Source organism: Parus major, chromosome 6 (assembly GCF_001522545.3).
Source record: "Parus major isolate Abel chromosome 6, Parus_major1.1, whole genome shotgun sequence".
NCBI classification, from domain to species: Eukaryota; Metazoa; Chordata; class Aves; order Passeriformes; family Paridae; genus Parus; species Parus major.
Window position 1 is genome coordinate 27,592,995 of NC_031775.1, and position 25,896 is coordinate 27,618,890.

General features: G+C 39.5%; 2 protein-coding genes across 2 annotated transcripts in view; both read right to left on the reverse strand.

Moving 5' to 3' along the window:
* Positions 1-14,600, reverse strand: part of HSPA12A (heat shock protein family A (Hsp70) member 12A) — a 40,814-nt gene extending 26,214 nt beyond the window's left edge. Inside the window, exons 1-6 of the mRNA XM_015633648.1 lie at positions 14,493-14,600; positions 12,633-12,718; positions 10,632-10,759; positions 4,235-4,421; positions 3,278-3,382; positions 1,324-1,440 (exon numbers count right to left, since the gene is read on the reverse strand). Of these exons, the coding sequence (XP_015489134.1) occupies positions 1,324-1,440; positions 3,278-3,382; positions 4,235-4,421; positions 10,632-10,759; positions 12,633-12,718; positions 14,493-14,508 (639 nt within the window). The 5' untranslated portion in view covers positions 14,509-14,600. The remainder of the gene's footprint in view (positions 1-1,323; positions 1,441-3,277; positions 3,383-4,234; positions 4,422-10,631; positions 10,760-12,632; positions 12,719-14,492) is intronic.
* Positions 14,601-14,604: 4 nt separating this feature from the next.
* LOC107206581 (translation initiation factor IF-2-like) overlaps positions 14,605-25,896 on the reverse strand; it is a 12,290-nt gene continuing 998 nt past the window's right edge. Inside the window, exon 3 of the mRNA XM_015632475.1 lies at positions 14,605-14,645. Within this exon, the coding sequence (XP_015487961.1) occupies positions 14,635-14,645 (11 nt within the window). The 3' untranslated portion in view covers positions 14,605-14,634. The remainder of the gene's footprint in view (positions 14,646-25,896) is intronic.

Sequence of the window (25,896 nt, forward strand, 5' to 3'; positions counted from 1 at the left end):
AGACTGAACAGCAATTCAGAATTCTGTTTTCTGCACTGCTTTGAGAAAAATCAGCCATGTGTCAAGTTAACATGAATTATTTCCCTAAACACAAGTTTTCCTGCAGTGGATCACACACCCCGAGTTAAAAGCCTTGTCAGTCCTTGCTGTTTGCCAAGCTTGCCCATAGAAGTACACAACCACAGACACAACCACAGACACAGACACTAATTAACAACATTCCATTGTGCCACAAATGAGAAATGCCAAGAGATCTACCTGAACCCTGCCCTGCTCCTTACACAGCTCCCACTTCACGAGCACACATGCACACGGACAGCAGGCAGACAACAATATACAGAGATAATGAATGGGTCTCTAGTGTTTCAGATTTACCTACAACCGTGTCCTTCCATCAGAACTTTAAGAGTGTTTTGCTTCTGGCACTAGCATTAGCAATCCCACAATACAGACTGTTAAGAAAAACGTTGCTCAACATTAGAGATAGTTAGAAACAGAGTTAGAAAAATCTGGGTGCTTCCCAGGAGCACTCTGCAAATTAGTCATGAACTAGAAGATATTTTACAAACTGTGCATTGCTCAGCTGCTGCCAATGGGTTACGCAAGTCTCTGACCAAAAATTAAAAAAAAAAAGAAAAACAACTAAAAATTAATATCCTGATGAAAAGAAGAATGTGTACTTCTCATGTATTAGAGACACAAACTGAATCTGAAATAAAGAACATGCATATGGAAAGTGCACATATCTGAAGGGCAGCTGGGGGAAAAGAGTTAAATGCAGATAAACCTCTTACTGGTGGAAATAACATTTGAATTTATTTTATATCCAGACTATCCAGTACACAGTCCTTTCACTCCTACTGTGGGAAAATGGGAACTGGAAAAAAAGTCCCACCAAGCAGGCTCTTTTCTTTCCCTCCTTCTTCCGTTTTTTTAAAAAAAACTTTAAAAGTCTGTGATGACCTAAAGAAAGTAACAAAACAAAACTGTGTCCAGTATTTTAAACTCAACTTTCCCTAGGGTCTCAAAACTGCATCTGTTCCATGTGCACTGAATTCAGCAGGAATACATTGTCCAAGATGACTAAAATATCAGAGTCTGCAGCGAGGGACACCAATATATAAAAGTAAATAGTAAGAAAAAGGCATTTATTTAAGAGGTGAATACATATACAGCTTACTGCTTGGTAGAGTTAACTCCTCTTTCAACATTTCTAGACTGCATTTATACAATTTATACTAATTTTCCCCAAATACATTTTATCATTTAGCTTATAAACTAGGGTTTTAAAGGGGTATTTCTACATTCAGCCTGTAATATTACCTTGTAGGCAGCTTGTCTCATAAACTGCTTTGCAGGCTGCTTCCAAATGGCAGGCACTGTAATGACCCATCTTACTTCAGTGTTTTCAAAGTCTGAGCCTCCTTGGTCACTGAGCTCCTAAGAAAGAAAACAAAAGGAAATAAAGGAAAATCGAGGTGAATGCAAAACGATGAGTGTCTACAGGAAAACATTCTTTTCTGTTGGCTCTGCTAATGGTAACCTTCTTTTCATTTTTTTTCCGTTACATCCATGCTACAAATCAGAATTACTTCCAACCTGCCAAGAATGCTTTACTGTACCAAAAGGTGGGATTAAGGTTGAAGTTTTCTCAAGCAGGGCTATAGAAAACTTTACTGCTCAAAATAAAGTAGAAAAGTTGGCTTTTGCAAAAGTAGCAATTTACAGAATATTACAGCATATTTATGTACATTCTCAGCCATGGTGTGGGGTTTTCTGTTTGCTTGAAGAATTCACACTTACATCTTGATTAATACAGAGAAAAATATTTGTGGTATCACTCATGAACATCTATGTTTTACAATCTGAATTTTTCAATGACTTCTTTATACATCACCTACCTTTAAATCAAATTTTTATAATGCAGTTAACAAGGGGAAGTTACAGTTAACCCCTTTAAAAAAATGACTGATTGGTCCTTCAAAATTTTGCTTTAAGCAAACATTCAAGACTAGTTTAGTACTTTTATTGTCCTTTTTTTCTCTCCCCTTAAAAAAGAGGAAAGTCTGTACTGCATTTGCAAATTAGGTGATATAGTGACATGTTTTGGGCAAGGTTCCAAGTAAAATGTCATTACCATATGTCCTATCTAAATCTCCATCCAAACAGAGAAAGGTTCAGAAAGGTGGACAACAGGCCTTTAGAATGTAAAAAAAAATGTTTCTGCATGTGCTGAGCCAAGGTGTTGTGTTTGTTTAGCTATGCTGCAGTTCAAAAATCCATGCTGGAAAAGTAGCACCTTTATACTGCACAGGGCACCACAGACAGACACAGTACAGTCCAAAGTAACAGCTCACTTACATGGCTTGTCTAATTAGTTCCAGGATTCACTCACAAATGCCAGGGATTTAGTTCTTAACATCAGGAAAAGGATGTAGCCCTGAGCAGGCAGCACAGCAAATCTACGGGATTTTTATCTTTATATTTGCCAAAAGTATCCCCAGTCTGTGCACAGGTCTAAGCCTGTGACTCCACAACCAACCCCAAAAAAGTATAGTTAAAAATGTCTTTGACAAGATGAGGCATTTGAGTTGTAGTGGCAGGATTGTTTCTCTGCAGCCATAAGGAACAGACTGGGATCTCGGAGAAAATAAATTAAACCCATTCAAAAAAGTAGGTTACCTTTTAACCACCAGGCTATTTTAAACACCACTTGCTTGGATGAATGCTCTGATTTGACCCAGGAATTGCTCTGCTCACACTGACATTGTAGTGGCACATTGGAAGCCAATGTTTACTTAACTCACAACTGACTGTTTAAATGAGATTTAAAATCTCAAAATGTGTTTACTGGGGACATGTATTCCATTGGAAAATAAGAAAAATGATCTTGTGACCAAAGAAAACTGCAAGAAATGAGCACTGCAACATCTCAAATCAGAAATGGAATATAATAATCTTTTAAATTTTCTTGTCAAATCCATCTTTTTTTCCTATTAAAAATGCAGTAGAAAATACCTAAGCCAGTAAAAAGCTATTCAGAACTCTGCATCACAGTGATGCTATTAGTGAATCAAGCTCGACCTGTGCAAGGGGAAATTACTTCAGGCTGTTGTGAGCTCTCCAGAGTCCAGAGCCTGCCCAGAGTTCCTATACCTGCCCAGCTTTGTTTACATCAAATACAACTTAGGTCAAAGCTTGGCAAGGCTAAAATATTAAGCTCATATTTATACTAGTTATAAATACAGAAAATCTTTATAAGGAATCATTACCCCACCTTTAATGCCTGTTCCTTAAAGAATTGCAGAGCATAAGCAAATATCTCAAGTGCTTTGACTTTTTTGCCATTTGCAGCTGTCAGGTCTGTCTCCATGGTAAGATTCTACATGAAAGAAAATAACTGGAAGTTATTAAAAGAAAAAGGCAAACATCAAATTAATTCCCACTGCTTGAGGACAGAGTACTCTTCATTATTCACCTGATTAGGAAAAAGTGACAAAACCATTCTGAAGAGGATTTAACTCATCACTTGAATTTCCTGGAGCATGACACTTTGCTGCTTATTTTAAACTTTGTTTTTGAACGTTTACCATGCCTACAGAGAGCTGCAGGCAGAGAAAGAAATATGGACTAAATATTAAACAACTGCAATAGATGCATCTGCAAATAACTGCAATAAAGTTTAACATGCAAGATAATGAATCCAAGTTAAGAGTTAAAATTACGGATTTTTTTGTTTCCCACCAACAGATGAAACCAGAAAACACCTCAAAACAGAAAGTACTGGCAGATTCCCAAAGCTCTAGAATGGATTAAAGACAAAAACACAATCAGTAGGAATCATGTCAAATTAACAGCCTGACTAGCCCTAGCAGCTCTGAGAATGAATTCTGGGTGAATTTGCTCAGCTGCTCTAGAGCTCAGCCTGGCTCTTGTATCCCATTTCTGCTGACCACATTTATTGAACAAACCAACCCCATGCAGACTCCCCAGACAGCACAAGAAGCTCTAAGCAGAGAAGATCCTGAACTTTTAAGATCTAAGCAGAAGGCTGGCATGATACAGTTGCCAAATGCAGTGAGAAACAATATATGAATCATAATGCTAACTGAAGAGTTTAATTTACTCATTTTACTCTCTAAAGGTAGAGATTCTTCACTTCTAGTTAACAAAAATTTAGTAGTGTTCAGAGGAAAACAACTGGAGTAGCAAACACAGATTGGGTATTACTTACACCAGTGGTATGCAGCTTCATCTTAAACTTTTCAAAATACAACCAGTGCTTTGATTCAGTGGGATCCAAGTCATGGTAGAAGTCTCTTGCTGCATAGCCAAAGCTATGGAACTTTCTCTCTGGGGTTAGGAGAATAGTGGTTGGGGTCTTCTGATTGGAAACACCCGGATCTCCACCTTCCCATCGTCTGGCCAAAAAGTGAAACAGCTCCAGTAAGTGATGCTCAAGGTTAGAGCAGCAGGAAAAAACAAGTGTATCATGAGAAAAACCACTCTGGTGGCAAATTGCACAGATTGTTTTTCCCTCCAAAGATAGTAATTTCAAACCTTGTAATAGCAAAATCAAGTGGTTTTATTCCCACCTAAGAAAAAGGAGTGCAATTTTCATTTCAGGTAATTCAACACATTTTTGTGGTTAGTGTATAATTCTTAAGGATATATCACACTCAGATAAGAACACAGGTTCCCTGAAGTAAGCCATACACAATTAAGGAAACAGTTTTGTACTTAAAATTTCTACCTAAGCCAACGCATGTAATAAATATTGTAGAGGGAAAGAAATTAAATCAGTAATTATCCAAGAACACTACTAATAAAAACCCAAATATGGCCTTTCCAATTATGATTCAGACTTCATGAATGGTTACTTCCAAGGGATCTTTTTCCCATTTTGAATTATGGACCTGCTTAAGTCTTCTAAAATCACCATGGGAAGGTTGATTAAATTCCATTTCTGCCCCAGAATATTCTGTGAAACAAGACAAGCCAGTTCAACCAACATTTGATCATGTGCTTCATTTCCTAGACACCTGAAACTCAGGCCTGCAGATGCTCAGCTCTCTGCACTGCACTTTCTACTCATGTGAAGTTGGTGAATTTTAAGTTTCAATTTCCCAAAATGCTGAACAAGTTTTAAACTGTCAAAAATGAAGCAGACTTCCCTGACCTCCAAGGACCTTAAAGGCATCAAAATATTTCTGTCACTACTGCTGAATGAAACTATCCTATCTCATCAAGACTGTGAAGGTATCTTTCAGGGATACCCATTAAAGTATTAAGGGGAAAGTAACCCAAAGCTGCTTCCACAGAACGGATAAGGAAATAAATAAGGAAATAAATAAGAACACCGAATATGGGAACACCCAGCAGCAGGAACTGAAGGGGGGCATGGCAGGACAAAAAGGTCAGACAGTAGAAAGTTGTAGAAACAGCTGTGAGCATTCCTGTCTCCTCATTTCTCCATCACAAAAAAAGGCAGAATGGAAGAAATTCACATTACTGTTCCTCCCCCCACCATATACAAGTACTTTCTGTATGAGAAACAAACATTTACCAGAAAACATTTTCTTAAAAAGGCATCAGTGGAAAATCTGTTTATGCTCTCAGACATAATCATAACACAGCTCAAACAGGAGCCAAGTTAAGATCACACAGGCAACTGCATTCATTATTAAACTACACGTCGATTGCTTTTTCTAAAGATAGCAAAACGCACTTTCAGAACGTACTCCTGCCAAAGCCCTCATTCTGAAGCATAAAAAATCTGCCTTGCTCTGTGGTAGCTGTTTATGTGACACAGGAAGAGTATGCAGAAAAAATAATTTCCATTTAACTCTCAGAAACAGTTGAATCCATTGAAAATTAATTGACCTCCAGACCAAGGCAGAAAACTGACATGGAAAACTGCAGTCTAAGGGTTTGGTACTTGGCAAAGCAACAAGGAATGGCATCTTGTGAAGTGCTGGGACCCTTCAGACCATTCCACTGGATCACACAGAGCAAAATCTCTTTTTTGCAAAAGCAGCAGCGAGTAACATATCTGAGCTTCCTTCAGTGCAAAGGACAATTCCACTGCTCTGAAAGCAGAAACAGCATGATGAGGAGTGGAATGATTTCCACATTCATCCACTCAAAAAAACTTTCCTAAGTCTGCCTGGCCCTGCTGCTCAGCCCCTGAGCAGTGATCAGCTGGCAAGGGCTCTGCTCCAGGTCATTTCTTCTAACCTGCTGCTAGAAATGCACTTGGTCAACTCCAAAATCTTTGAGTAGGTGTTACAGCAAACATATGGTTCCAATGTGAAGAAGCTGGGATCTCACAGCTCATGAACAGAAAACACTGCTATTCCACCAGATTGTTAAATCCCACACACCCGCTGCAAGCAGAGAGGAGACAGACTGATACCGTGTTTGCTTGGAATCATTAATGATTCATTCTGAGTCACTGGTGGGAAATGCCATAAATAGGCTGTGGCTAATAACAATGCTGCTTTGTTTTTCATTATGGCCAGGCACATTTTCTCTTTCCGGAATAAGCACGCTTAAGGTGCAGTTTAAATCATGACAAATTTATGTTCAGTGCTGCGGGATGAAATTTTCAAAGCCACCTGGAGAATTGGATGTTCGCTTCCTGATGAGTTTCTGATGGAAAGTGGACACAGTAATTGCTCAGCACATTCTAAAGCCCTCGGCTTGTATTACTGTTCAGTCTCACAAAGGACAGTAAGGAAAGAGAAGGGGAAGCATAACTCTACCATTTGCAATCAGAGATTTAAAAATACCCCTTTGTGATGTTTTTCTAGAGAGAAGCAGATGCAAAAGCATGGGAATGGTAACTCTTGGCTGTAGCACTCTTGCCAGGTGCAGCCCTTGCCTCACTCCAGTTAGGGGAGGATTTCAGCCAGTAGGACTAGGGCTAAAGGAAACTTTCATTTGCAGTTTCCTTTCATGGTATCAATACAGGCAAAATAATGGCAATAATTAGGGAAAAGAAAAAGGAAATGCCTATCAAAAGCATAAACCTGTACAAGCCAGAATTGCTGTGAATGCTTGGGGAATATTTCTGCAGTGCAGAATCACAGTTAAAAAAACTATTCAAACAGAACCAAGGTAGATTTCTTTCAAATGTAAACATATGAGTTCATGGGCTAAAGTGGAGCATCTGAACAGAAATATAAACAACATTGACTTGTTTATAGCCACAGAGCACCTAACTGTATACTAGAAGTGAAAATAGAGATACAAGAGTCAGTGAGGAAAGAAGCAGGAGGTTATATGAAGGTTAGAGAAATGCCCTTACTCACACTTCAATCTGGCTAAGTCAGACCAAGGAGTGACTTGTGCAGAGTGATAAGAATTTGATCCAGAGCTGCAGCACCACAGTCAAGAAAATGAAACACTGGGGTCATCAAAATGCAGCTGAATGCTACAGCAGTGTGTATGCAGAAAAAAGGCAAGTGTGTGTCTCCCAATAATTACAGTCAAACAGGGATAGGGGAAAAACCTGAAGTTGCACTGAAAAGAGACCACATTCTCCCTCCTTCCAAAGACAGACTGCAATTTGTTTCATAGCCACAAGCATTTTTTCATTTATTCTTCTCCATTTCTGAAATACTCCCATTCAGCTGGATGTTATCTCGCCAGTAGCCAAAACATCTGTAACTTCATGTAAGTGCATATAAATCAAGAGGATTTTTTCAGAGCAGTGTAATATTTCATGTACTCACTCCAAATGAGATGCTATTAACTACTACAGCAGCAAATTTTCCGTGTGGCTTTGGCACTGCCCTGCTCACTGAAGGGCTGAGCTCATGGCCAGGCAGTTCTGATGCTTTTCCTCCAGTCTCAAGTTATGCTGCAAACAGCACTCACTGTAACACATTCACTCTGCCAAAAGAATCTGAACCACAGCTACCTGTGACAGAAGCTGGGACAACCCTCAGGAGCTGTCAGTACTACCTAAAACTGATAAAACAGTAACCAGTGTTTTGCAATCAAAGTGAAGTCATTCACTGAACATTTACAAACCCACACCCAACTCCAAACATGCTGAGATGAGTGAGGCCACTCATACATTTAAAGATAAATGTATGCTTAAAGAACTTTGTTCAGTCAGTGCTTATGAACTCTTTTTTTTCTTTTTTTAAAGCATTGGGCATCACAGCAAATAAACACACACAGTTAAAAACATGACTTTATTTGCCTCCTAAAAAGTATCATGGCACTGCTGACACTACACTCAAACCTGGTGCTGAAGCCCTGTGTATTTTCTCTTCTCCAAAGTAGAACCTCCTAAATAAACCCATCTTACCCTTTTAGAGAAAAGCAGCTTTATTAAAAGGCAGTCAGAAATCTAAGTATCTGGAAAGGATCAACACTAAGGAGGGAAGGTGGAAAAAATGTTAAGAAGCAGAGAGGACCATGCATCACTGCTATGCTTTATTTTAATGTCAACATTCTCAAGTGCCAGAGGGAAGTTACATTTACTCTGCTGAAATATTTGTAAGTTATCCTATATGTAAGCCTCATTATATACAGAGTTTGAGCCCCTTAGTACCTTCTGAACTACTGAAGACTTTTCTTAATAAACACACCATTCTTTTAACTGAATTTCATTATTTCATGAGTATTAATATATAAATATATATAAAAAATATTACATATATCATTTGGTAAGTCTGTTTTAACTATATCATGTCAAAATCCTTCTCAGACAGAAATATCTATTTAAAAAAAATAAATTTAATCATTCTTGATATTAAAATACTTTGCACTGCTTGAAATACCTGCTGGAAATATACATGCAACACCACCCCCCCAAAAAAAAATAAAGTTCCCTCCCTCTAGTTGGAAACACATGAAGTAATTTATTTAATTTCTTTCAACATCAGTATCTCATATCATAGCTACAGAAGTCTGAAATCACATGCTGTCATTATTGTACAAGGAAGAAAATGTCGTGTTTTGAGCCACAAGTAGCAAAATGTCAATTAAGATTTGGAATATACTCTCAGCACCTGCATTTCAGTGTCCCAGTGAGTGACAGCAGGAATTCTGGTGAGGAGAATCTGATCTGTAATGTGAATCCAACAGCAAAAGCAGGTCCTAAGGTAAAACTCAAGTCCAAGGCATTTCAAGGACTTCCACAGGAACAGCAGTGATTTCACACATCTAAAATATCTGCAGAGTTTGTAGGAACAACGTGGAGTTGTTCTATACACAATTTAGGCTTGCTCAGATGATGTTTCCCCTTTTTCCATCCAACTTCTTTAAGAACTTTAATTACTTGCTGCCAAAAGAGACTAGGAATTGATAAACAAGGGTTCCAACTCGCCCACCCTGAGAGCTGTCTGGGACAGCAACACAAGGCATGTCCTTTGATTTCCAGCCTGATTCACCTTCCTGTGCTGCTCAGAGAACAAGAGATGGCTGAAATGCAGAAAATACCTGCAAAGCATTACTTGTCCATCCTGCAAATGGTAGATGATATCTGTGCAACTGGATGGCAGAACACCATTCCTAAATTTACCTTTCTGCAGACAGTATTTCAAATCCCTCAGCTGCAGTACATCTTTTAAATACTTTGCAGCCATGCACAAACCAACTATGCAGACTGACTGCACAATCAATAGTGTCTGCTGAGATTTAGGGAGCTGCACTCAATTTCCACCTTTGCTTAGAAAAATGCAGTATATCACACTGGACTGCAGCAAATTAGGCTTTTTGACCTTTTGTTCTCAGCATTACAGCACAGTACCTACTTCTGTAACAGCAGCATTGTTTAGAAGAATCTTTGTGGCTGAGCTTTTCATATATACTTTATGTCTAAAATTATCTATTTCTTTCTCTTGTTACAATATAGTCATTTAAAATAAATTTTAATAAGAATTGTATATCTTTTAAGTTATTTATAACTTTTTAAAAAATTATATAAAATATTTTAACAATGGTTTGCAGGGAAAACCTTTCAGGTAGCTGCCATAACAGTTTTTGCATTTGTGACTGCATAGACTTATATTGTGCTGATTTAATCAAGAAATAAAAAAATAAAAACAAACTCCCTACATTACAGCACCTAAAGCCTGTCCTTTACACACATATATACAGACAGATTTCACATCAAACCTTCATTTTCACATTCATGCCTTTTGATTGCTTATTTCCCAATATCAATGGATCATTATCATAGATTTGATTCAGATTTAATGCTACAAAAATTAAATCAGGCAAACAAACTCCCAGTGCAAGTAAGCAGGTGCTGTACACCCAACTATACACAGTGTGATTCCATGACCCTTAGAAAATCAGTCTCTGAGATAAGGGCATCCTGACTTAATTATTAACTCTGCTCCCTGAACAATTCTGAATACTCAGATTCCTCCTTTTACTCTGTCATCATCTAAACTCAGCAAAACAAGAGAGGGGATGTGCTCCCATTGACTCCTAAAGCAAATCAGAATATAGTCAGATGTAACAAAAAGTCATAACCATGAGGAATCTGCACACTGTGATAATGCCAGGCAATTCCAGACACTTCTGGCTCCTGTAGAAAATATCTATGGCTACTGCAGGCAACCCATGTTATCACAGTCACAAACTAAATGCTGCATTGCAGCCCTTACCTCATTACATGAATACATTCTGGCTCCTTGGTGAAGCTGTAGGCGTAGCCACTGGATGTTGTGCCAAAATCAATAGCCACAACAACAAGAAATAACTGTTCTACAGCATCGTCTGCATCAGAGTCCTTCTGTTAAACAGCAGAAGCAAAACAGACACCGAGTCACTGACCAGAATCACTGTAACCTGTCACAAGTCCTGCTCTGCAACACCTGCATATCTCCTCAGTGAAAGTGAGGACTTCCCTAAATCTGCCTCTGTGACCAAAGCTGACACCAGAAAGCTGCACATTCCAATGGAACTGGAAATTCAATACATGACTCAACATATATGCTAGAGACTTTCATGTATCTTTTTCTAATTAAAGCTTTCTTCATATTCATTTTTGGAATATTTCTTATCCTGTATTATTAAAACTTAAGGGTTTGGGGCTGGTTTGTGTTGTTTTTTTTCTTGAACTGATCAACTGAAGAGTATCTCCATCAATGTGATGTATTTGGGACTTACTTGGTGGTTTTAGAAGTTAACAATATCAAAAATATGAACATGAAATGTAGTATTTCTATCACCATTCAAAAATAACAGAGACAAACCCGTCTAAAATACACCAATAAGGTTGATATCCCATGTTATAAAGAAGAATTTATATGACACCTATTTATCCAGCACTACATGCTGCACTCCTCCTGCCTGTGCAAGAATAATGGAAGTTGTTCAGCTGCTTATGATGAATTTGAATCCTTCTCCCTGCCTTTACCTGTAATCCTGCAATCCCTGAAAAGCACAGTCAAGGGCAATATGTTCCAGACCCTTCACCAGACTTGCTGCCCTAAATCCACCAGGGCTGCTCAGCCTGCAGTCCCAGAAACAGATTGAAGCAATTGTTGCTATCCTTCACAAAGGAGCTGCCACATGGTCTCACTGTATGGACAGTGTTCTACCATACTCCTCACAGATCTCTGTTAATTCCACACCTCCCACCTCCTGCACATTTCTATTGTATCATCCTTACATTTTCCAAGATCACTCCATGTATCTGCTACTTGAAATGGAGAAACAAGAGCAGTTAAGTTTTGGCCTCCAACCATAAAAGATTTGTTTGGATTCTCCTAATAAAGTTTTTCAACTTGGACAATGTCTTCCTCGAAGAGTTTAAGGAGCAAATCTAAGTGAAATATGACGTAATTCATCAGTACGATGGAAGTAAAAGAGGAATTTCAAGAGTAGAGAAAAAAGGGAATAAGAGCAAAAAACTATGAGAGAGAGCACTGGAAATCCTGAAGATGGGTTTTTGCACAATTCTGAACTCGCATCAGAAAGCTAAAGCAGGAGGCTGACAAGGATAAAAACATGTTCTGTTGCAATAACGTGAAATACACTGCATGTACTGTGCTACAAATTATACAGGTGATCTTAAGAACAGGTGGAAGTTAGTTTTAATAGGAGTTTACCAACAAAATCAACATGATGTACAAGAGATTAAAACACACTACCTATGGGACATGCTTGTAGCTCTAAAAGCTTACAGAATTTATTTTCCTTAAGAAATAAAACAAATTAGCTCTATTTTGAGCTTCTACCTCTCTCTCTTGAAGCAGATTCTTTTCTCTGAGAATCTGGGTTTTACTGTTGAGTACCCTACATATTCTTCTTTTTTTTCTGAAAGAAAAAAAACACTTTTTTTCAGGGACTGCCTAAACAAATCAGTTGTAAAGACAGGGCAGACCTTGGGAACCCTAAGCATCAAGAAGCCCCTGTGGTTTGATATAAAAATATGTAGTCTACAAGTTTAGCAAATGAAAAACAGCAAAACTGGGAGCCCAATGAAAGGAATCAGAGCTCTGTCAACAACTCCAGTGTGACCAAAATCTCACTTAATACTATGGATAACATAAAGGGAATCAGTATAGAGGAAATGACAACTCTAAAGAAATTATGCCCCACCAAACAGGCAGGAGAAGGTAATGTAAGCATGCAGTATATGTTAAGAGTGAATTTCTTACCACAATGTGTGATGGAGACAGTGGAGTTATTCCAGGGTCTCCCAAACTTTTGGCTGGTGATGAGTAAGCAGATGTGGAAACTGCATCTAAAAGGAAACAAACACCCATCAGTGTCAGCAAGCAGAATGAGTAGATACAACAGTTACTTTCCATACTGCTAAACTGTTCTCCAGTTGTAAAGAATCTGCTAAACTCAAAGCAAATTCCACAGCTGCTATCTAAAACACATGTTTTGCCTTTAAAACATGCTAAGACACAACTGCTGTTTTGGTTTTAAAATGTTTGTCTGACCTTCATGACTATTACCATTCTTCTATTACATTGCCATGTACAATCTTAAAAGTCTTCCTAAATATATTCAAAAATCATAGATGGTACGAGGAGCTTGAGCACTACACACTGCCTAGGATTTAAATGTATGAATGCAGAAACTAAACACAAGATGTGAGAACCAAAAAGACAGACCCATTTACAAGAAAAAAAGGAGTTGGGAGCAATTGGAGAAAACAGGGAAAGTTGCAATTTGTCCATCCTGAGCCTTTATTCTGAAACTTTCCCAATACTGTCTCTGTTTTTATCCTTCACTACACTCTGCACTGGAACATCTTGCAGCTGTTAATACTACTGCAGGACAGAATCCAGCTGGGAAAAAGGAAAGCATTATTAACAAGTCATCAAAGAAATATTTCTACCCGGCATACAATTCTAAAACTTCACTTAAAGGCACAGACCAAGTGAGTGACAAATACTGTAATGCACTATTTTTCTTTTTCTTTCATTTACACCGTTGATGACAGAAAAGGAAATGGCTTAAAACAATTAAGCACTGCTGGCTTAGATGGATTTATATAATCTGTACTCTTACAAAGAATGCAATAGTTTATCGAAATAGAATGTAGAAAAGGTACCACACACCCTGTCCATGCTCATACCCCTCTGCTCCAAAATTTAAGCCCTGCATGCTTACTGAATTCTCTTCCACAGAATACAAGCTACAATTAGATGTAAAGTAGAAAGATGCAAGAGGCCTCTGCACATTAATAACTAAATAATAAATAATATATTTCAATGTAATTTTATCACCCACTTGGATGCATCACACATTTAGTCACAGCATGTAATTCCTACACATGACAATTCAGAGAATCACTCTGAGGTGACACTGGAGCTGCTCTCCAAGACCTTAGAATTATGTAGGGAAGAACTGTAATCAAATATGTGGGTTTTTTCCCAGGGAAGATTAAAAAACCCTGCAGTGGGCAAGTAAGAAATAATTTGCCCATTGGGAAAAAAAAGTCTTCCTCCAAATCTTAACATTGCTCTTGTAACTGAATTTATTTCTTGAAGTTATAACATGTATGTTCAGCCTGATTTTCAGAAGCATTTGCAGAAGCACAGTATTTGCATTTCCTACACAAATTCTCCAGGAATATATTAAATTACTCCTCTTGCAGTGAAGTACAAAAAGTCACAGGCCAAATGCGACAAGCACAGAATCTGCTCAGTTCATTAAGATATCTTTGGAACACACAGATGCTGCTATCAGCCTCCTTTGTGCAACTTTTGCCTCTTAATTTTTGCACCAGCAACATGCTATTTATTTCAGAATTGAAGAACAGTATTTCAATACAGAAAAAAAAAGAAAATTACTAACAAAATATATTCCTTGTATCCCTGCTGTCATTCCTGGCTGGGTCAGAACCAGTACTTCCTGAGCAGACCATGACATTGCAACACAAACTCAACATCTTTGGAAACAGGCACTTTACACACACTTAGGATGTTGATTTGAAGCACAAAATGCAGACACCAAACCATGTACTTTCAGTGTTTCATTTTGCCACTAATTCTTTTGGTTACCTGTTTCGGCACTCATGTTTCAGAGATGTGTGGAGCAGGTCCAGAGGAGGCCACAGAGAAGATCAGAGGGCTGGAGCACCCCTGGTGTGGAGACAGGCTGGGAGAGAAGGCTCCAGGGAGAGCTTAGAGCACCTTCCAGTACCTAAAGGGGGCCTACAAAAGAGTCACAGAGGGACATTTACAAGGGCATGTCATGACAGCACAAAGGGTAAGGGCTTTAAAATGAAAAAGGGTAGATTTCCATCAGACATCAGGATGAAATTCTTTGCTGTGATGGTGGAAATGCACTGGCAGAGGTTGTCCAGAGAAGCTGTGGCTGCCCCATCCCTGTAAATGCTCAAAGCCAGGTTGGAGGGGGCTTGGAGCAACCTGGTCTGGTGAAGGTGTCCCTGCCCATGGCGGGGGGTTTAAATAAGATGATCTTTAAGGATCTTTCCAACCCCCAAAACCATTCAGTGTTTCTAAGATGCATTTTCCAACCTGTCTTCAGCTATCAGCCTTGAAAAGTTATTTATATCTCAGTATGCAACTCAGAAAATTCTGTGTGACAGGATACACATTTTGGTATCTCAGAGAGCAGCAAATAAATACTCAGAGCAATATTCACATCCATCCAATGGAACCACTCACTTGGGTGGTGTCTTACCAAGAACTGATTCAAGTTAATTAATAAAAAAGACCCTTCCAAACCCATGACATCCTGCACTGCAAACACCCAGCTAAATAAAATTCTACATCCTGGATCTAATGTCAAAATTTCTCAACAGATGGTGAAATCACTGTTAAAAGCAAATGAAATTAGGATATTTGCAACATTGTACTGTCTACCCCATCTGAACTGCAAGGTGTTAAAGTATATTTGTCCAAGTGGGAGCTTTCAGATTTTGTTGAGTTAGTGTTTCCTTGGTGAAAAAAATGTGCATGTGTAACAATTTTTACAGCTGTGTTCTGAAGAGCAGTAAATGCATGGATATTTCAGGATATTTAAAAATCCCTTATCTCTAAAACACTGTGATTGGTTCATCTGACAGAAACAAAAGCATCTGTTCCAAACCAGAGAATAGGAAAAGAGTTACAAGGAACCTGATTTGCAATCACAAAGCTGAAAAATTTTGCCTGGACTGTCCTGGATAGGATCAGGGAATTTGGAACAGTTCTTAAAAGCAGAATGACTTATTATGCCTTCTGCAACAAAAAAACATAAGTAATGTTCTACATAGCTCAAGTTACAGCTTTATCTCTATGTTTACTAAGGATCTTTATCTCTATCAAACTACATGCTATGACAAAAAAACACCTAAACAGTATGCATTAAATAAACACTTAAATTATTGCCAATTTACACACCAAATACAATGGAAGAATCTGATTTAAAATCCAAACAAAATAAGTCCTCAAACCAGTGCTTAAAATAATTCTTTTTTTTTCTAAATATGGTGCAAACTTCTTGAATAAAATTTTTTATATTTATTTCTTATATTAACGTTAATCTGGAACATGGCCTGGGTAGTTTCAATAAATGTGTACAGACTAAATTTGAACACATTAGGATTTCTGACTTCAGTCCTAACCTAAGCAATTGCCAAAGAACACCTTGTGCATTTTTAAGGGGATCAGAAGCTGAAGGGAAAACAGAGAAGGCTCCCATTTTCAGACTTTGGGGATTTTTTCAGCAATTCAAAATTGATCTGCAGATTCCCAAACTAAATTATAGAATTGGTGAAATTATGAGATCAGAAGACATTGTATTAATAATGCAATCATGTCCATTATCACATTAGCTCCAACTGCTGGTTTAGCAGATTTAATTTAAATTATTCCTGCTTTTCATCTGAACAGATGCAAGAGTTTATTTTCTGTAGTGTCCTGCAATGCCTAATCTGTTTAGCTCTTTCAGTTTTCAGTAGATGTCCAGCAACATTGTAGATTTTTGACAAAATGCAATGAAGGATTAACCTTTAAGTGTCAAAGAATGCAGACACTTAAACACGGTCCAGAACATTTACAAAAACTTTGCTGACACAGTGTGGATATTTCACTGATTGTGTGTTCAGCTGAATGTGATTTTCTCATAGATCTGGAGAGCAGGACCAAGGTCATGATTTAATTAGAAAAATCAGTTAATGGCAGCTAGAAGGCCATCAGTCTGTTCTGAATATTTGAGGGCCCCTGCCACACATTCCTATTCAGGACTGGATAAATGAACTTTGGGGAACTACTAAACTAACTACTAACTACTAAAAAAGCCAGACATGGACAAATACAGTCCAGAAAAATCAGTTTTGAGCCAGCAGCTTAAAGAAGGTGAGTGCTGGACCTCCCTCCCAGTCACAAGCCACTAAGGTGGTACTCAAACAAAAATAAGCAGCCACATAAAATCTTCTCTTTTCTATTAATTATTTCATCTGTATTTAATTCACCTACATAAGGCATGAGTAAAATTTTCTGCCTCACATATTATGGAACTTGCTCATTTCCCCAGTGAAGGAAATGCCAGAGCAGTGGATTCTGCCTAACAGAAAGTTCTCTGCAACCCAAGTGCCACAAAAAATGGATGAGCTAAAGTGGGCTTTGTCTCCAGTTGGAATTTATCAGGACAAGTATATCAGGAACCTGGGAATCAGGGCATGGGGATTTGCAGCATAATGCCCAGAAATGCTGTCACTCCAGGGAAGGGGGGACATTTCTGAATGTGCTTCATGTCACCAGTTCTGTTCTTTCTTTAAAAAAAGAAGAAATAAGGATTCAAGCCCCAAGTCTGCCATCAGAAACCATTTCAGGCACATTCTGCACAATTTTAGAGTGATGGCTACAAAAGCAAAGGCTTCATCAGAGAAGCTGCACTTTCCAAACCTTCTCAGACCTCACTCCCATGTGACTGGACCTCCTACAGCTGATTCACAAATCAAAGAATAAGCCAAGGAGCATCACTATGATATCACCTCTGTAAGAACATGCCTGGACACCAGTGTGTATGTTACATCCCAATCAACAGAAGTTAATTTATATTTCTATCCTGACTCAGCAGCCACAAACCCAACAGGAACTCTTCCCACAATATTCTGAATGAACAACAGGATCAATACCATTCCCCATTTCAAATCCCAGTTCCAGTATTTCAATAAGTGCTTTCACAATAAAGACACCAGTGCTTCCCAGCACAGCCTATTCCAGACTCTCCCAAACTGCCAGCTGAGAATGGCTGCAGGACCACCCTGGCTCAAAAGGAAAGCTGCAATAACTCTTTTGCATTTGTACAATTCACATTCCCTGCTCCAAGTGCCAAATCACCCAAGCACTCAGCTGCTTGTGGGCTGATGGACCAGGAGCACTGGGGAAGTTGGGATGCATTAGACCTACTAAAAATGTCACTATTGCAGCTGATCTTTGTGGCTGCAATAAATCCATTTTAACTGAATGCACACACAGTGAACACACTGATCATTTCACAAATCAAACACCTGCACATATCATGGCCATTTTTCTGGAATTTCCAGCCATCCAGCATGTGGCAAAGGTGACTGCTGCTATGTGTAGATACACTGCTCTGCTTTCAGCCAGGTTGCTGGTAATACCAAAATCTTAGCCAAATTCTTTATTTCCAGTTCAGGCACTATATCTGGATTTAAAGTTTAGGAAAAAAGAAGGATGTACTGAACAAAACATGAGTATAGAGAAGTCAACAGGCAAAAAAAGAATGGAATAAACCCATTATTTTTCATTCAAAAGATTATAATCTTTTGAGCATCAAAATAATTTTGACACAAGCAAACCTTCCAAATGATGTTTGCACAAGAAAATAAAGGTTTACCATATTGCTATTAGCTGGTGACTGCTGCACTGATGAAGAAAACCTTATTCAGCTTTTCCTATTGCTGAGATTTTCCTCTGCATTAAGCACAAATGTCAGGGCTTCCAAATGTAATGTGACAACCTAGAGCACTTTACTGTAAATACAAAGATGGCCTTTTAAAACAATTACAGAACAATAAAAAAGAGATGGAGAGAAGCAAATAGAAAAAAAAATCAATTAAAATATTCTTATGCATAATAAAAAGATCCCATATTTCATACCAGAAGTAAGAACCTTCTGTTTCTACTGAAACCAAAGGCACCACTGTTATGACCATCAATGGAATTAGAGCTCTTTGTTTTAAAATGCCAGTAGGCATCCAGCTGGTTTGGTGAAGACTGCAATACACTTCTCTTCCATGAATATAGCCATAGCTGATCTCTGATACAAATCCAAGTTTCCTGATACCCTTTCATAATATCTGGTCCCCTGAAGAACTGGAATTCATTGCACTGATACCAATTAGAGCACAAGGATTTCCTAAGTAAAAAAAATAAAAAATAAATCTCCCAATACTTTCCACAGAATTCTAAAAATAAGACATGTTTATCATTACAACTTTGACCTTTTCCATTTATTGCTTTTATATTGTCTCCCATCATGATTATGCTTTGACAAGAGGAATTACATTTTTACTACACTACGAATGCTTTCTCAGGTAATTTTAAGATTTTACCATTATTGTTAAGAGTATCAAAAACCATCCCCAGTTTCATCCCATCATCCACTCTGTGGACAATATACATTTTCCTGAGCCTCAGCAGCAAAGGGACTCCAAAAGATGCCACCAATTTTCTGTGAACTTAATTTGAGATGAAAGCAACACGCAAGAACTCGCAATAACCTTCTGAAAATGCCACATGGCATTTTCACTTCTCCTCTATTTGACAGGACACAGGCTAAACTTCTTTACCTACATTTGATCTGACCTCACTAATGCTTGGTAAGATGGACTAAAGCTGAGCAATCACACTTCCCTGCACTGGGTCTGTAATGCCCCAGCAGGTCCTCACCCACAGCTAAGTCTGCCCTTAAGCTGCCTTCCACTCAAACCCTTTCACCATCTATACCATAAAGTCTCAAATCCAGCTCCACCCTGAATGATCTGAGAGTTTTCCAGCTTCTGCTATCATTCAGCTCCCTTTTCCCTCCCACTTCCTTCCCCATCCCCTGATGCGCTTCCAGCGTGCTCAAAACCTGCCCCAGAGCTTGGGGTTAGGGGAACTCAGCAGCAGTGATCCTTCTCTTCCCACATTCCAGCTCTTCCACAGCCATGCACCACTGCCAGGAGAGACAACTCTGATCCTGGTTTACCTGTTGCAGAAGGCAGGCTACATGTTGTGATACAGGTGGGTTAACAACAGACTGGGCAACTGAGAGAGGTAAAAGACAATTCTCTGTGATCTTCTTAAATATTCCCCAATACAATTCTGTAATAGACACCTTCAGTGCACACTAACTAAGCTCCTCTTCCTTCAATAAACTCTTCTTTGAAATTGCTTCCTTCACACTTTGCACTATTTGCCTCTGAGCAAGCACTGTCCTCCTGTACCTCTCACCTCCTCCCTCGCTGCATCCAGGAACAAGCAAGGAACAGAAAACAAAACACAAGATGTACAGAACTTAGGTCCTGGGAAAAGACACCTTCCTGGAAAAGGCTTCCTGCTGCTTCTCCTTCATCATCATGTCTGTATTCATCTACCTCCTCTACCTGCTTCACTGCAAGGTTGTCAGAAATGGCACTAATAAGATTATGCTCTAATTCCCAGGACCATACTCATAAAACAGAACATTTGTGATGTTAATCACTCTCTTTGAGAAAAATACCATTTCCCAGCTCAAACTGGACTGGTTCACCACTTTTTCTTTTTAAAAAAGATAATAAAAATATTTCAGTTATAAGACTGTTTAACCACAACTTTCTAGATAAGAACCATCTCAAGATGTAATTGTATCCTGAAAAGAATGCAATCCTACCTTTCTCAATCAAGATAGTCAAAGGAATATTTTTAAAGAACAAGAATCACTATTCAGCTTTTCAGACTGTGCATCCAGCACACAGGAATAAGAATTTGGGGGGGCACTTGTTTACTTAGAAGGCAAAAAGGTGATTTAGTTTTCAAGCATTTCTAGATTCAAACTGTATCTTGCAAAGCATGAAGCTGGGTGAAAGTAGTGACACCTTTTTCTTAAAACATGAATTGGGAAAAAAATTTGAATATGTTTGTCTTCATTTTGACAATCTTCTGGAAGGCTGAACATGATTCACACATTTATAGAGTCTTGACAAGAGAAAACCAACCACTCTCTTCAATTCACAGGAAAAAAAAAAAAGATAAGCAGGGGGCAGGGTAAAAAGAAAAGCCAAACTAGAATAGCCATTACTTACAGCAGTCAGCATGACTGATGCTGTAGATAATAAATCCCTTCATATTTTTCAAGGGTATTAAACCAAATTTTGTTCAGAGACGAAAAAATAAAAGAATTGTGACAAAACTGCAAAAATTAGTATCACATGTCACAAGTCATTAGCAAAGTCATCTATGAAACCAGTCTATGGCTATTGATTTAGCTTCTGAGTAACGTTTCATTGCTGTATCAAAAAACAGATTCTCTTTCTTTTTATTTGATGGTCTTGAAAACACATAGTTACCAGGCTTAAAGGAAAGGTTAAAGAAAAAATACCTTATGAGAAAAGAAATTACCTGATTACTATTTGTAGAGCAGATCACAAAATCATGCAGTCACCAACCAAAGTCCACTTGCAGAGGTTTTTATACCAACATCCATCAGGGTTATGTTCAAGTGCCACGACAGCACATCCACAGAGACCAACTGCAAATTTACACTGTCACGGTGACAAGCCCCTGGCACAACCTTCAAAGGAGTTCCTGTGGCTAAAATCATAACAGAAGTGTAGCTGAGTAAGCAAGAGAGCTCCTACAAAAGGTTGATTTTTGAATGCAGCACTTCCATAGTGACAAGACTGAAAGCTTTTGTAAATGGCATGCCCTGCCGTTCTGATTACTGCGAGTGCTCTGCTCAGGTATCCATGGAAACTTGAGAAATAGATGTTAAATTTGTTGGATCTGTTTGGCACCAGGAAATGGGACTAGTTGCCAGTCAGCCCAGTCTAACCACGGGTATTTTGATCTTTAATCATGGAGAAAGTATCAAGAGTCCTCAGATGATGATGAAACCCACCAAATGGTCACTTTTCCCAAACAATGGCAAAAGGAGGAGGCAAGGATGCACTGAAGAACTTTTGTTTTAATGGTGTTATTATCTCTTGAGAGAGAAAAATATCCCAATCCCTGTAACAAGGAAAGAGACACTCAAATGTTCACTCTTCCAATCTCACAGGGAACAGGAATAAAAAGAAAACATGGATACAAATGTACAGAACCTCATAGGAACAGGTGGACATAGAGTACTCAGGACTGCAAAACCCTTTGAAAGGGTCTTTGAGACAGTCCTGAAAAGCACTGAGAACTAGGGGTGTATCCAGAAATGGATAAATTGAAATTGTCTTCCCAGATCATTCCCTCTGGGAGAAGGAAGTAGCAAAGGGAGAAAAATTTATCTCTGCCTCCTTCCCCAAGGAAACTAGTGAAGATTGGGCAATCTCCCACAATAGGAACTTATTTTCTTCAGAGAGAGAATGCAGATTAACTCCCTCAGATGACATGGAATTGCTATTACTGAACTGCATTCACATCCACACTTTTCTGGACTCCAACTGATAATGATTACTAGAAATCTCAATACTCTTCAGAAACTGCATCTGCAGAGCACAGCCTCAGAGTGCTGAGTTAAAAGCTAAAAGCAAAAATCTTCTCCAGGTCTCCCATTCTTGCAAATTTAGGTGCTCTTGGAACTGACCCATGTGCCCAGAGTCTGCAAATGTGTAACAGCAGAGCTCCCAATGTGGGCCAGGGAGCACCCAGTGACTCACAGGGAGTGAAGTGAGCCAGGGCTAGGGAGCACCAACACAGCTCACAAAGCCACTCTGCTCTCCTTGACACACCCTCGTGCAGTCCTGAGTGAAGAACAAAGCCATCCTAGGCTTTCTGGCCATCATATTCTGGGGAGTTCCGTGTACTTGTTTGCTTACTGCTTAGAACTGACTGCATTTTCCTCTTCATTTACATGAAAATGTTTCTCAAATCCCTCTGAGACAGCCTTTGAAGGAATTTCCTGTTTTAATACTGATTACTGACACAGATCACCACTGCCATACTAATTTTAAAACACTGCAAAGTCACTGTTTTAATAGAAGTTATGGCAAAATTTTAAACTCGCATTTGTTTATTTTAATGCATTATCACTGTGATTCTTAACAGCCAGCACATGGGCCAGAGCTGACACATTTTGAATAATGAGAGCTGTGGAATGTTTTTCAGTATCAAAAATGTGGCTGGTCACTGAGAAAAGGCAGATTGGATGTAATGACCCAGGAGCCAGGACACTTGTCACAGTGAGGAAGATGAAGCCTGCAGACCTGTCACAGGCATTTCAGATCACCGAGGTGCCTTGGCAGCAGCATCCCCTCAGTGCAACACCAACATCTGTGACCTTACAGCACCAAACAGCTGCACACTCTGCAGTGGAACATCTGTGAAACAAGTGTACCATTTACAGCCATGGCTGATGCACTTCAGAGCTCATCCCTGAAACAGAGTCCAAGTCCTCCTGGCACCTCTCTCACCACTGCAGAAACACCAACCTGATGCAGCCTGGAGCTTCACCCACCCTGGTTTTCAACCAGCCAGGCTGTTTAAGTAGAAACGTGACAAGTGCCATACAGAAGCTGAGTAATTATGTAATGATAGACAAAGATTTCACTGAAGCTGCATAAGGAAAATATCAACAGCTAGTTCACTTAAGGAAAATAAAAAAAGGAACAGATGCAAACTCCTCAAAAAGGTCATGCTGCTTCATACCAAATTAAGGTCATGACTGTTCTCATGCTCCTAATCGAAAGTAGCATTGTTTGCATGCACTGTTTTTTTATTCCTTTCCCATTTTCCATTATCATTTACTGAGAGCCAGCACAGCTTTTTTAAATATCAAAAAAAAGCCAAATTGTTTCTCCACAATACCTACAGACTAAAACAGCCACAGGGAGAAGTTTCTAAAACCATAAATGGTGTGCTCTTTGAAGTCAAATACTTGTGAAATCCCATCTGACACATCGTCAAAAGGCAGAACCAATTCAGGAACAGAAAACTGACACATTGGGACCTTTTAGTATTATTGTTTTAAAGTAAAAAGTATATTCTGAAGATTTCTTTTAAGAAAGGGATGGTTGCTTTGTGCATTTATAGAGAGAACAGGTGAAGTCATAGTAGAGGGGAGGGAAAAGGAATGAATCCCCTGGAACAGCTTAGAAGAATAAGTAACTGGAAATTTTAAAATATTTGACCAGATCTGTAACTTTAAAAGGAAAGAAGAAAAGAAATCTAAACTTAATTGCAACAGCAGATATGATATCCAGAAGGGGCCTAAAAAAATTCAACAGCATTGCCATGAAAGTGGGAGAAGTTGGCCATGGCAGGTCACATCAGCTCAACCAACAAAAGAAGCATTTGGCAGGAAAGAGCACAAGATGAGACACCAGTCAAGTCCCATATAACCCCAACCACCAATGACAGAGTGAGAAAGCAAAATATATCCTAAACCCTGACATGTTCATGAAGGGATTGGGTCTTTTCTAGCTGAGGCAGCATTCTGGTCTTGCTGCACAGAGCTGGCGTTCCAGAGGCTGCCCTAACTTGAGCTGACATCCAAGGCTGCAGCATCCTCTTCCAGCTCCTGGTGACAGCTGCATTTGGCAGAAACACTGGTCACTCCCTGTGGACCAGGATAAAGCCCCTTTACCCAGAAATGCACCAGCTGAAAATGCCTCTGGACAGAACAGACCTCCTGGGGCCTCTCTACAGCTGACTGAAGCTTTGGGGAGACTTTGCAGGTACAGAGCAGGGCATGTCTGCTGAACACCAACTGCTGTCCCCATGGGAATGAACTAAATATTCACACTGAAAGCTTACAGGGTGCCTATCATAAATGAAAACTTGTCAGCTCAACCAGCATTACCCAATTATAAGCCAAAGGCTTTAAAAATGCCAAAAATCAGTATAATTAGAAGCTTTACATGCAAAAGCTCCTGGGTATGAACAATTTCACTAACCAAGCTGCAGATACCGCAGTGCTGTGCTAAGTGAAGCTATGAAGATGATGGGCAGGCACTGCATACAGCATTCTGCTATTTTACATACAGACATTTCTTTTACATATTGTACTGTGCTGCAAGAAGTGGCTGCAGCTTCAATACTGTCAATATAACATGCACTAAATCACAGTTTATCCCTGAAGCCTTTTTTCCCTCTGGCAGCCTCAGCATTCCAGTGCATGGAAAGAACATAAAGATTCCTGGCATCACAAATCATTGCTTTACTACCTGGTCTTCTGTCTTCTAAGTAAATCCCTCCCGCACAGATTCTCCCTCTGCCGCAAGTTACTTCATTTCAGTGTTGCACTGCACCAACCTTGCAACTTGGCAGAAAACAAAACATGATACCCTGTCATCTAAAGATAAACGAATCTGTCAGTCTATTCTTCCCTTTGTCAGCTGCATACTGTAAAATTATTACAGGTTACTTCAAACCAAACAGACATAAGAGACTTCATTTAGGAAGAGCTGCGAGAACATTCAGATGTGGGGAGGGGGAAGAAGCCAGTAGAGCATCTTGAAGATTCAACTAGTTTCTAAGTAGTGATTTCTGGTTTAGTTTGGGGTTTTTAATGGACACTTTATGATTATTTTATTGCATTTACAATGAAATTACGCTGTGTCATTCAGAATGTTCCTCAAATCCTACTATCATCAAACTTAAGCTTTTAAGTTTCCCCATATGTTTCTGCCAGCACTGTTGGCTCAGCATTACAGTTTCCTCAAGCCTTTGCAGCATACAGTGAGGAAGAAGGCATGGAGAGATCGAATGAAATCAGGCTGAGTCTGCATTTCCCTTAGGGTTATTCACCCATATCATTTGTATCCTAGGAACCCTCTTCCCTCCCCCAACTCCCTTCCCACACAAGGAGAGACCACCCCGTCCTACAAAGGCTGTGCTGTTTTTATCAGGCGCAGTGTAACCCCAAACGGATGGAACCCACAGCATCCTTGTTTCAGGCAAAACCAGCTCAGCTCAAGTTTGCAGAATCGGAGACATGTGTCCCCTTAACATGGTAAAACAGCACCGGCGGGGGTTCCCCCATCCCTGCACCTCGCTGGGAGCTCCCCGGTCCCCGGGGCTGCGCCAGGATGCTCAGGCGCTCAGCCCAGACAGCGCTGTCTCACCCACCCGGCTGCCAGGTCTTTCTTTTCCAGCGCATCGGGCTTCTCGCTATACACGGCTGCTGCCTCTGTGTCAGCAGCAGCTCCTGAGCTCCAGTCCGAGCCCTCCTCCCTCCGGCCGCTGCTGGGAAAGGGAGAGACCCCGAGCCGCAGGGAGGTGGGAGCCACAAAGGCCCGTCCGGCGGGGATGCCGC